Consider the following 12,937-nt stretch of genomic DNA (forward strand, 5'->3'; position numbering starts at 1 on the left):
CCTCGGGGCTGATGTCCGTCTCCCCACAAAGCCCAGCACCTCCTCCAGTTCAGGGGCCTCTGAAACTGGACGGGCCCATATGCCCTGACACGCAGAGGCCTGAACCTCAGTTGGTCCGCTGAGGCCGGAGCTCAGATGGGTTAAACGAGGTTCTGAGGTCACACGGAGCATTGCTGCCCTGAGCCCCTCAAAAGCCCAGGAATGGGGCTGTCCTTGGACTCAGAACGGTGACAGTGGTGCACCTGCTGGCCCAGTGCTGGGAGCACCTGCCCCAGGTGGATTCTGAAGATTCCCACTGACACATGACGAAAGTGAGGCACCTCAGTAAAGGAGCTGAATATGGAAGTCAAACCGTAGGACAGATGTGAAGCCCAGCCTTGAATGGGGCGTCGCCCCCCTGCACAGCCCCCTAGCTGCCCACAGCTGGGAGACCCATTCTGTCTGCAGCCCTAAGATTCTACCTCCTCCATCTCCAGGCGCATGACCTGGTTCTCCGGATGGCCAGGTTGATGCTCGTTTGCCCTGTTTCTTCCATCAGAGATGCTGTTCCCCCTGGCTGGGACACTGTTCCCTCTCTCTGGAATGCTGCTCCCTCTCGCTGGGACACTGTTCCCTCTGGCTGGGATGCTGTTCCCTCTCTCTGGGTTGCTGTTCGCTCTCTGAGACGCCATTCCCTCTGGCTGGGGTGCTGTTCCCTCTCTGAGACGCCGTTCCCTCTGTCTGGGATATGTTCCTTATCTGAGGTCTCGCATATGATGGTGATGATTGGTCGTGTAGGTGTCCAGTCAGGTGGACGGTGACCGACCTTTCCGGAGTGCTCTGCAGGCTCTGACGGGCCCACACGAATGAAGCCCGTGGGCGCCCAGGACATGGCACTCTGGCTCGCCCAAGTGAGCGGGTTTGGGAAGGTGATGTCCCTTTCCCACAATTACCTGGCAGGTCACTCACTGCACAGGTGAGACCTGTTGTCATGGGGAGGGCTCCACCGGGGCAGCAGGGACAGTGACCGCAGGTGGGGATCCGTGGGGAGGCCTCCCCAGGGCGGTGTGGACCCGGGTGGGACCGGGGCGCACGCACACAGGGTGGCTCTCGGGAGCGCGGGGCAGGGTTTCCGTGAGATAGCTTTGGGAAGGTGCACGTCTGCCGGTCTCACTAGATGTTTTAGGGAAATTTTCAGATATAATGAAAGGTAGGGCCACACATACCCCAGAAGCAGGTGGCTCAGAGCAGCACCAGAAGTTGGTGGCCCACCCCCAGCACGCAACCCCGCCACACAGCCCGGCGCCCGCATGGGCCTACACACCGGTGGGAAGGCCGGGCCTTCTTCCTGCAGCTGTGTGATGGCTGGCAAGGGCTGCAGCGTGCAGTGACGGTGAATACCAACAGCAGGAAACAGAAGTACGCGCGTATACAGAAAGTTCAAGGGGGAAACAAAATACGAAGGAAAAGGAAACAGTAAGTAGAGGCAGCGGAGGTGGTCGGTTTTGCAGGCACAGCCAGACCCGCGTGCTGTGCGTCCCATGCGAGTGCCGTACACCTGCGTGTCGTGTGTCCCACAGGCTGTTTGTCCTGCGTGCCATGCGTCCCTTGCGCATGCCGTACACCTGCGTGCCGGGTGTCACGCATGCTGTGCGTCCTGGGTGACACGCGTTCTGGGCATGTGGGTCCCCTGTGCCACGTGCCCCGCGTATCGTGCGTCCCATGCGCGTGCGTCCTGCGGGCCGTGCGTTCTGTGCGCATGCGTCTCGCGCGCTGTGTTATCAGCGTCCCGTGCGTCTCGTGCGTGTGTCATACACCTGCGTGCTGCGCACCTCTCCTGCTGTGCATCCTTGCGCGTGCGTCCCGCATGCTGTGCATTCTGTGCGCATGCGTCCCCCGGGCCGTTCACCAGCTTGCGGTGCGCACCTTGTGCCGAGCGTCCTGTGCGCTTACCGTACACCTGCGTGCTGTGCGTCCTTCCTGTGCTGTGCGTCCATCAGGTCCACACTACCCCCCTCCACCCCGGGTCTGTGTCAGCGTCCCCCCTCCCCATTTGTGTCAGCCATTACCAAGTGTGGGCCCCCCCCAGGTCTGTCAGGATTCCCCCCAGGTCTGTGTCACAGTCCCCATCCCCCCGTCTGTTCGAGCCCCAGGACCAGGTCGGGGGGCAGGGGACAGAGCAGCAGAGCAGTGGCTTAGCAGCAGCAGGTCAACCGGTTTTCAGGCAGCTGGCTCTGGGCCAAGCCCTCACCACAACCGCGTGTCCCCACGGGCCAAGGGGCTTCCGGGGTGTGGAGAAAAGGCCAAGGCACAGCGGGGGAGTAGGTTTTAGGTGCTTTTGAATCACTGTTGTCTCGACTCTGGTTCACACAACTTCTGATAGGATTTTCCAAAACACAGCTTTTTTAAAAAACTGTGTGTGTGTGTGTGTGTGTGTGTGTGTGTGTGTGTGTGGTAAAATACAGGTGACATAAAGTTTGCCATCCAAGCCACTCTAAAGGTCTGGTTCAGTGGCATTAAGTGTATTCACATCTTTCTCCAGCCCATCCCCACCATCCATCGTCCAGAACATTTTCGTCCAAACTGAGACTTAGAAACACGAACTGCCCTGGCCCCACCACCACTGCCTCCGCCCCGGGGTCCACCATCCATGTTCTGTCTCTGATTTGACGACCCCAGGGACCTCGCGTGGGTGGAATCACACGGGGCATGTCCTTCTGTGACGGGCTCACCGCCCTCAGCATCATGTCCTCCAGGCCCATCCGTGAGGTAGCAGGTGTCAGGGTCTGTCTCCTCTTACTGGCAAGTCATGTTCTGTCACACACACCCACCATGTGCTGTTTATCATCCCCCGTGACCACTTGGGTTGCTTCTCCTTTTTGACTCTTGTGAATACCGCTGTTGTGAACATGGGTGTGCAAGTACTCGTTCAAGTCTTGAGGACAAGACGCATTCGTGTTGGAATCGGCATTGAAACAAAAGCATGTCTCTAAGAAAGGCTGCAGCCCACCAGGACCCTGTTGGGACCATCCAGTCCCCAGGCGGCTGCCCACACGAGCATCCCAGTGCTAGGGTGACAGGGAGCTCTAACTTCCTTTCTGTTTTCCCACAACTTCTAAGTTTTCTGGAAAGGATGCATCAAACCATTTGCAAAAGTGCAGGAACTTTGAGTCAGGATGTAAGCTGGTGTGGGCATCCCAGCGGGCAGGGACAGCACCGTGTCGGTCCATCTCCTTTCCTCCGTGCTCAGCTTGCCCTGGTGGCCCCGCCTGCCTCCAAGATCCCACTGACCCCAGACGCATGCCAGGGCCTGCGTGTGCTCAGCAGACGGGACGGAGACCGCAGGCTGAGGCCCCAACACAAGTGCCTGACCTGGAGCGGAGCACCCCCGGGTCATGGGCCTCTCTCACTGGCAGCTCGTGGGTTCTGCAGCCGTGTCTCCCAGCCTGGACCCGCATGCATGTGTGGTGGCACAGAGGTTCCTGGTGCCGCCCCATGGTATTTTCAGCCTCGTTCGGGTCACCTGCTGCAGGTGACCAACCACTTGAGCTTGGTGGGGGAGAGAGCAGCCCCACTGAATATCTCGCATAGTTTTGGGGCTGGCAGGGTGCTGCCAGGTGGCTCTCACTCAGGGTTTCTCTGGGGCCAGTCAGGGCCGGGACAGTTCCAGAGGCTTCTCTGGCTCACGCCTCTGGCGGCTGCTATTTGACAGGGTGCCAGGTGCCAGACGGCAAGAGACAGAGATGGTGGTGGTTCCAGCAGGGGTTCCTGTGCTGCTCCTGAGGAGCAGACCTCGCCACAGGGGAAACTAAGCAGCGGTCGGCCCTGTGGTCCATCTGCAGGACCGTCCCTGCCTGTCTCGGGTAGTACTAGGGCCCCAGGCCCGGGACAACAGCGTTCATGCCTCCCTGTCTGCTGGCTGCTGCGGTGGAGACACTTACATGGTCCCCAGCACCCTGCACAGAGGGGGACATTTGATCTGTCCATACTTCTACATTGCCCAAACCTCCCCCAGCCCCAGTGTTGGCGCCTTCTCTGCTGGGTAGTGGCAGTCTTGGCTGTCAGGGGCCCTGGACCCTGGCTGAGTCCTGCATAGGTGCAGGAGCCAGCCTCACTCAGCTGGGGGGACTCGGGGCTTCTAAGGGGAGAGCCAGGGCCTGCTAGAGGTGTCACCTCCCATGGTGACACCCCCCCCCCCCCCAGGCCCTGGACATGTCAGAATGAGCCCAGAGCCCAGTCCGGGGTTCAGAGCAGCGTGTCTGGATAGAGGCTCCCAGGTGCTGCTTGTCTGAGACACAGAGCATCACCCACCTTGGTGACTGGTGACTGTGACTGGGCCGGTGTGCAGAAGTGCTCGGCACAGCTCCTGGCACGTGGTGTGTGTGTGTGTGTGTGTGTGTGTACGTGTTGTGGAAGCATGCGTGTGTGTGTGTGTGCGCACGTGTGTTCCCTCCCCGAAGCCGTCTGGTCCCCTGAGCAGCGTGGAAGGCGGGCAGCAACTGGGCTGGCCTTCCCTGACCTTGGCCTCGGCAAGGCAGCGGGGAGACCAGTCCTGGGGTGAGCAAGGTCGTGGGCTGCATCCCAGGGCTTCCTGAGTCAGAGTGGGGGGCGGTGCTCTGCGTTCCCTGAAGGACGCGTTGATGTTGAGCCTTGGGCTTTCCTGTCTGGCTGAGCTGCTTCCTGCCGCTGCCCTTGGAAGAAGGGGCCTTTGTGGCCCACGGGTCTCTGGGGGAAGAATGCAGCCCACTCCTCCGGAAGGGAATGCCCAGGTGGGCACCAGTGCTGCAGGAGCCTCCCTAGGCCACAGGCCTGGCCCTGTGCTCTGGCTGACTCTCCGTCCCTCCTGGAATAAGGAAAATGGCACTTGGGGACATTGACTTGCCGAGCTGGAGCAAGTCAGAGGCATCACCATCTGTGCGGTGTAACCGACACAGGAACTGCCCGCGTTCAAAGCGCACAACCTGACGTTTCCACACGCGTCCGTACCTGTGAAACGGTCTCCCCGGTCACGACAGTGAGCCGCCCGGCATCCCAGACCGCCGGGTAGCGTGCGTCTCCCGGAACTCTGTAGATGGAGCGGCAGATGAGGACCTTCCCTCGTGTCCATCTGCTTCCACCCTGCACGGTGTTTCCAGAGCCATCCGTGCGGTTGGCAGGCGTTCTCTTTCCCTCGGTGTCCTGGAAAGCTTTGTGTCGAGTTGATATCATTTCTTGCCTAATGTTGGACAGAATTCGCCAGAGAGGCTTTGTAAGCCTAGAGTTTTCTCTGTGGAAAAATGTTTAAGTGCACGCTTTTCTTGTGCTTGGCATCGACGGAGCTGCTTAGATCCGTGGATTTATAGCTTCTATTAAATCAGGAAACACTTTGGCCATGATTTCCTCAAGCATTTCCTGCTCAATCCCTTTTTTTGGCCTGCAGTTATATACACGGGGAGTCCAGGTACATGCACACTGTGCCGCTGGGTTTTTCCACATCCCGCTATCTCTGTGATTCGGTCGGGATGGTTTCTGTTGCCCCCAGCGGATCCGCTCCTGGAAGACAGTCGTGCGCGTCCCCGTCTCTGCTGACCTTGTGCACGGAGTAGGACGTGGGCCCGCAGCTTCCCTGGTCTGTGCTCTCATCACCGGTTGTGAACGTTGTTCAGGGACGCAGTGACGCTGCGTGTAAACGGGGGCTTCCTGGGACCTGAGCAGGGCTCCCCGTGGGTCCCCCGTGGGGACCGCATGGCCCAGCCCGCACCCGTGCCATGCCCTCCAGCGGCTCCTCCTCCGTCTCGTGGCGCCCTCTCGCGTGCGCTGAGCCATCCTTGGGGGCCCTGCAGCGCTCTGCTCCCTGACGGGCTCTCCTTCCAGCGCTCTGCCTGGTGACCGCCACCTCCTGTTCTCCTGGACTGTCACCCGGGTCCCTGTCCCGCTGGACAGGGGGACACACACACACACAGTGCACGCAGTGCCGGTTCCCACCTGCTGGGGGCGCTGTGCTCTGCCGCCCGGTGGAGGCTGTCTCTCCACCCTGACCAGAGGCAGGACAGCCTGAGGTGGGGTTGCGGAGGCTGCACCTGGTGCGGGTCGACCCGCTGGACCCAGGGAGGCGTCGCCTGCCGCCCGCATTCCAGCCACGCGTTGGCAGGGCTGTGTCCTGAGTGTCTGCTGGAACTTGAGTTTGTCTCCGAACGGCGAGCACAACGCAGGCTGGAAATCTTGGTATTTCCCCCCCCCCCCCACCCCCCCCACTGCGTAAAGCGATTGGGAGCGTGGCAGCCAGGGTGTGCGTCCTGCTGTGGCCTGGTGTCCCTTAGGGAAAGGTCCGCTCGGGAGCAGTCCCGCCACACGGAAGCCAGCTACGCAGGTGGCAGGTGCCGTAGGCAGAGCTGGTGCGTCAGGACTTTGCCCTGAGGTCTTCCTGCCCTGAAGCGCCGCGGAGGGGAGGGCCAGGCCCTGGATGCCTGTTGGGTTTTGTGTGAGAGCCAGAGGGAGCTGCGTCTCCACTGGTGGGTCTTTAGCCTTGTCTCTAGGGGGAGGAGGGGAGGGGGTGCAGAAACTGCTTGCTGGCCGCTGGGCTGACTGTGGGCGTGAGCCCTGGGCGCCGCGTCTGGGGGTGTTGGGAGGGTGCCCGCCGGCTCTCTGCACACCGGGTGCGACCCTGACTCCGAGGCGTCAGTCCTGGCCCTCGAGCCGCCCCTGTGCTCCCTCCGCCTGTGGCCGTGACCCTTGCAGGGTTGGCCGCGCTGGGCGGGGCCCTAAGCTGCCCTTACACCCGCTACCTTTGGAGCCGGCCTGGCATCCTGGCATCCGCCGAGCCAGCGGTTTCATGCTCCCTCTCCCACCGTGTTGTTTCAGGACCCCCACTTCTAACGTGATGGGCAGGAAGGAGACTTTCGGCCAGTCCCTCTCACGCCGGCTTCTGGCCTGAGCCACCGACCGTGACCCGGAAGGAGTGCAGCCAGCAAGGAGCCAGGTGCAGAGCCCTCACTGGGGACCTGGGGCCAGGTAAGTGGGGCATGAGGAAGGTTTTGGGGGAATGTCATCTCCCCTGGCCCAGCCCCACCCTCCCAGACTGGCACCTGACTCCCTCTCCTCCAGGAGAGGTGGGAGGTGAAAGCAGGAAGTAGCTCCAGGGTGCTCTGGCTGGGGGGGGGGGGGGGGGGGGAGGGTTGGAATCTGGAGCAAAGCCCTGGCCTCCTTGGCCCCGGGTCTGTGGAAGGTGCCTGATCACCTGTTAGACACGCAGCCCCAGTGATACCAAGGAGGGTCCCTTCAGAACTATATCATGGGGTACACAGCACCCAGAAGCCAGAGCACCTCGCAGACTGCTGGTGACCTCATGACCGTGACTTTTGTGCATGTGGTTTAAATGTATTGAGCAGTGGCTGGCTTCACACTGGGCACTCCTTCTCTCCCTCCTCCCTTCCCTCCTCCCTTCCCTCCCTCTTCCCTTTTCTCCTTCCCTTCTTCTTCCCTTCCCCCTTCCCTCCCTCCTCCCTCCACTCTTCCTTCTCTCCCTCCTTCTCTCCTTTCCTTCCTCCCCTCCTTTCTTCTTCTTTCCCTTTCTGTCTCTTCTCCTTCCTTTTTTTTTTTGATGTAAAAAAATTTTATTTTAAAAATAAAATGTTTTCCATTTGGTATTCTCTAAAAGTCTGTCTGGATAGGGCCTAGCTGGAGCTGTGTGGGCTGTTCACTCCACACTCAGTCCCCTCCCACCTCCTCCCTTCTCTGGGGGGACATGCCTGTGCCCATGGACTGGTCCATGCCTGGCTGGCACTGACCCTGCTCATTTCCTCCCACAGGAAGCCCCTGGCTGGTCCCCCACAGAGCTCAGCTTTGAGGATGGAGTCAGGAGAGGGGTCCTCAACAGCCCCGACCCCCACTGCTGCCCTGGCGGAGCCGAACATCGGGCCTGACTGCTCTTCCCCGGGGCTGCCAAGGGCAGCCCCAGGGAAGTTCCAAGCACTGCCCCTTGGGCCCAGAGCCCCCCGCAAGGACCCTGACCCCGGGAGTCCCGGCAGCCCGACTGCAGGGGACAGGCCCCCGGATGCAGGCCCCGCGGGGGACCCCAGTGGTGGCGCTAAGATCCCTAATCGCGACAGTGGGATCGACAGTCCGTCCTGCAGCGTGGCCGGCGAGCACTTTCCCTGTGAGGAGGGTGGTGAGGCTGGCCTGGGCCCCGTGGTCCCGGGGCTACACCCAGAGGCAGCCCCAGAAGGTGGGGCCCTGCGGGAGGAGGCCGACAGCGATGATGTGGGCGAAGGTAGCGGTGAGGAGCCAGACACCGAGAACAGCCCGCCGGGGGCCCGTGCGGACACAGCCAAGGTAGGCCACCCCGTCTCCAGGCAGCAGGGGTCTTCTGAAGGGTCTTGAGGGTCACGGTGGCATCGCTCCCGCCTGGTTCCAGTAGTGGCTGCACGTCAGCACGTCAGACAGGCCCTGCAACAGGTCAGTGGGCAGGGCAGGCGCCCCAACACCTCAGGCGGCAACCTCACTGCCGAGCCTAGGTTAACATGTCCACACGGTGGCACGGGGACCCCACCCCCGGTGGCCGTGACGGTGGGTCTCGGTGCCAATGGAACCACCGCCACACCCTTCACCAGGACTGGCTGCCCGCCTGGCAGAGCCCCTGTGAGGAAGGCAGCATGAGTGTCCCCTGTGCTAGGAATGGGGAGCCCCAAGGTCACCGTGGAGCATGGCAGGGGCAGGAGGGGAGCCTGGGCACAGGAGCCGAGCCCTGTGCAGATGCGCCGGGAAGGAGATATGCCCACAACATGGCGGGTGTGCTGTGACAGACCCGCCTGTGTCCTGTCAGCATCTCGGGCTCTGGGCGCCGTGCGGGAACGTGTGGGGATGGGGAGATGAAGCGGGGGGCCCTTGGCTCTGAGAGACGCCTGTGCGTGGGGAGGGTGCGACTGGGTCCTACGAGAAGCCCAGGTGACCCAACCTGCTGGCCCTGGTTGAGGTAACCCCCGAACTTCTGGCCCCGGTAGAGAGCCTACTGGCTAACGTGACCGAGACAGAAGACAGGCCTGGAGGGCGAGGGGCCACCACGCGCCCTCGCTGTTGTGAGCCAACTTTTCGGGGGCAGGCGGGGGCTGTGGTTTAATCTAGGTTTTGTTACTGTTCGGGTGTGGTAATGCCAACGCATCAGGAGGCGGCAGCCGTTGAAAAAGATGGTGGGGAGTCCGGCTGGCTCGGCCAGTAGAGCATGTGAGTCTTGATGTCCAGGTTGTGCGTCAGGCCCCACACTGAGCGTGGAGCTTACTTAAAAACGGATGGTTTGTTACTTATAGTTCCCAAGAAGAGGAGCAGGCCAGGCCACGGGGCCACACGGGCAGGACCAGAGTGGGTCAAGAGGCAGAGGGGGTGAAAACTGTGGCAAGTACACATTGTGGTTTCTGTGGGAAGGAACGGGAGAAGCAGGGTGAGCAAGTTTGGATTGGCCAACTTGAATGACCTTAGTGTGCCCTGGGCACAGACGCGTTCCCAGATGTCTGGATCAGCGTGGCCTGGCTTGCATGTGAAAGACACGATTGCACGTGGGTCCTTTATATCTGCAAGAAACAGCCAGACCTGGGAGGTGCCCTCGCTGTGGGGTCAGCAAGGTCCCAAGATGTCCAAACACCTGAAATACAGAAAATAGGGGCATCTGGGTGTCTCACTTCGTCTCAGGTCACGATCTCACCATTTGGGAGTTTGAGCCCCACGTGGGGCTCTCCTTCAGATCTCTGTCCCCCTCCCTCTCTGCCCCTCCCCCACTCGTGCGTGCGATGTCTCTTTCTATGTCAGAAATAAATAAAATGTTAAAAAAAATTCAATGCAGAAAATAAATGATGTGGTTACTAAGGACCACACCACCTGTGGCTCTCAAGGTGTGTCCCGGGTGCTGGGAGCAGGTGCAGACCCCAGGCTTGTCCCATCCTGCCCACACGGGCTCTGGGGGTGTGCCCGGGGCCAGGGGCTTGCTGGAGAAGGCCCAGGTCTTCGTGTCTCTAATACGGAGATGCCAACACTTCTGGGTTTGTCTGCCTTCTTCATCCTGGGTGTCTGGTTAGAACATCACATACTGGCCCATCCTTGGGGTGAGGCACTGGACCAGAGCCCTGGGACCCTGTGCCTCACGTCCCCCCTCCCAGGTAGAGTGAAGGCATGCTGATGTGGAAGGGTCACACACATCAAGTCAGCCTTTATTATGTGGAGGAAGTCCCCGTTTATTCATAGTATGTTGCTTTTATCACAAAGGGTATTGCATTTTATCAAATGCTTCTTCTGTGTCAATTAAGATGATCAGGTGGGGTTTTTCATTCTGTGAATGTTGTGTGTTGAATGTTGATGGATGGAAGCACTCTGGCATCCCAGAATAAATCTCTCTTGGTCATGGCATATGATCCTTTTAGGTAGTGTTGAATGAAATTTGCTACTGTTCTGTTGAGGACTTGAGCATCAGTGTCCTTTAGGGAGGTTGTTCTGTAGTCTCCTTATAAAGTCTTTGAGTGGCTTTGGTATCAGGGTAATGCTGGCCTCACAGAGCTCAGCTATGTTCTCTCCTCTTTATTTATTTTTTTTAAGTTTTTATTTTATTTTGGGGGATGGGGAGAGAGAGAGAGAGAGAGCAAGCACACACACACACAATTGGGGGAGGGGCAGAGAGGGTGGAGGGAGCACGAATCACAAGCAGGACCCTTGATGTCGCCACAGAGTCCCACGCAGGGCTGGATCCCATGAACTGCAAGATTATGACCTGAGTCGAAATCCAGTCAGATGCTTAGCAGACTGAGCCCCCCAGGCACACCTGTTCTCTCCTCTTCAATTCTTTGGAAGCATTTGAGAAAGATTGGTATTAATTTTCCAATGAAATCATCTGGTCCTGGGCTTTTCTTTTTTGGGAAGTTTTTTATTTCTTAGCCAATCTACTTACTCATTGTTGGTCTATTCAGATTTCCTATTTCTTCATGACTCAGTCTTGATGTGTTTCTAGGAATTTATCCATTCTTGTAGGATGTCCAGTTTGTTGGAGTGTAAATGTTAATACCAATCTCTTGTGATCCTTTTTATTTCTGTGACATCAGTTGTAATGTTTTCTCTTTTATTTCTAATATTAGTAATTCGAGTCTTCTCTCTTAGTAATTTAGCTAAGACTTTGTCAATTTTGTTGAGCTTTGCAAAAAACAACCCTTAGTCTTGTTGATTTTTTCCATTGTTTTTCTATTCTGTGTTCCATTTATCTCTGATCTAATCTCTATTATTTCCTTCCTTCTGACTGCTTTGGGTTTAGTGTGTTCTTTTTCTCATCTCTTGAGGTGTAAAGTTAGGTTGTTGATTTGAGTGGAGGGTTCTGTGTATGTCTGCTTGGCGGGTTGGTCTACAGTGTTGTTCACAGCCTCTGTTTCCTCACTGGGACTCTGTCTGCAGGTCCAGTAGGAAAATGGGGTACACAAGGCTCCTACCATCTCTGTGTTGCCGTGTCGCCCTTCAGTTCTATCAAGTTTGCTTCCTATATTCAGGAGCTATGAGGCTTGGTGCATAAACATTTGTGGTTGTGTCTACATTGATCCTTTTATCATTATATCCTATCCCTTGTTCTGTCTTGTAACAGAAGTTCTGTCTTGTCTTTTTCTTTAAAGTCTGTTTTGTCTGATATTAGTGTGCCCACCCCTGCTCTTTCTTTGTCTCTATGTGCATGGAGTATCTTTTCCATCCTTCTCACTTTTAGCCTATGTCTGTCCTTAAATCGAGAGTGAGTGTCTTGTGGACAGCAAGTAGTTACTTGGATAGTATTTTTTTAATCCATTCATCCAGTCCATGTCTTTTGATTGGGGAGTTTAATCCATTTACATTTAAAGTAATTACTGATCGGGAAGGACTTAACCATTGCCATTTTGATCATTGTTTTCTACATGTCTTGTGGATTTTTTGTCCCTTTCCTACTGCCTTCCTTATTTTTCATTGAATTTTTGTAATGGTATGTTTTGATTCCCTACTCATTTCCTTTTGTGTATATTCTGTAGGTATTTTTTTCTGTGGTTACCATTGAAGTTACATAAAACACCATAAGTTATAGCATTCTATTTTAAACTGGTAACAAGTTGACTTTGACTGCAAAAACCACTCCTTTACAGCAGCCCCTCCTCCCCATTCCATTACTGATGTCATGAATTACACATTGATATACTGTTTACCCTTTAGTGTAGATTTCCAGGTTTTTAATGGTTTCTGTCATTTAAATTTTATGCACCAGAATTACAATAATACAGGTTCTATCTGTCCATGTGTTTTCCTTACCAGAGCGCCTGTATTTTTGTACAGCTGTATGACTCTAGCATTTCTTACAGAGCAGGTCTGGTGATAATGAACTCCTCGCCTTTTGTTTGTTTGGGAAACTCTTTTTTAATTTCTTCTTCATTTTTGAAGGACAGCTTTTCTAGATACAGTATTCTTGGTTTACAGGTTTTGATTTCAGCGCCTTTCTGGTCTGCCATCTTGCTGACAAAGGCCACAGGATACTTTGATGTGGCTGCTCCACCGGCTCTGTGGCCAGGGTCTCGGGAGGGCAGAGCTGTCTCTGGGCTGCAGAGGCTCTGAGGGGATTGGCAGGAGCTGCTGTGCCTTCCCCAGAAACCTCCCCGAAAAGTCCCAGGCCTAGCGGTCTCCTCCGGCCCTCCGGGACCCCTGGTCACCCAGCGTCAGAGCCGCCTCCCCAGGGAGCTGATGCTCTTCTCTCTGCAGTGCTCTGAGCCCCAGAAGCTGCTCCACATCGCCCAGGAGCTCCTGCACACAGAGAAAACTTACGTGAGGCGGCTGCACCTACTGGACCAGGTAGCACACGCGGCCGGGCCCTTCTTCATGCATGTGAGGGTGTCTGTGCGTAGTGGCAGAGGCAGAGTCCCCATCTCATGGCGCTGGCCAGGCCTTACGGTTGGAATGTGAGTCTCATCCAGAGACCTCTCCCTTTCGCTGTCTGAGCCTGGGG

General features: G+C 57.1%; 1 protein-coding gene across 6 annotated transcripts in view; it reads left to right on the top strand.

Annotated features, from left to right (window-relative positions):
• Positions 1-12,937, top strand: part of FGD3 (FYVE, RhoGEF and PH domain containing 3) — a 54,724-nt gene that overhangs the window by 15,762 nt on the left and 26,025 nt on the right. For 4 of the 6 annotated variants that reach the window (XM_019434323.2, XM_019434320.2, XM_019434326.2 and 1 more), the window contains exons 2-4: positions 6,820-6,969; positions 7,767-8,289; positions 12,694-12,783. In XM_019434323.2, the coding sequence (XP_019289868.2) occupies positions 7,807-8,289; positions 12,694-12,783 (573 nt within the window). In that variant the 5' untranslated portion in view covers positions 6,820-6,969; positions 7,767-7,806. Of the gene's footprint in view, positions 1-6,352; positions 6,471-6,819; positions 6,970-7,766; positions 8,290-12,693; positions 12,784-12,937 lie in introns of those variants that run through there. The other 2 variants (XM_019434322.2, XM_053907695.1) reach the window with 2 other exon arrangements.

The sequence above is a fragment of the Panthera pardus genome, unplaced genomic scaffold (genome assembly GCF_024362965.1).
Source record: "Panthera pardus isolate Hobbes unplaced genomic scaffold, ASM2436296v1 HiC_scaffold_20, whole genome shotgun sequence".
Lineage (NCBI taxonomy): Eukaryota > Metazoa > Chordata > Mammalia > Carnivora > Felidae > Panthera > Panthera pardus.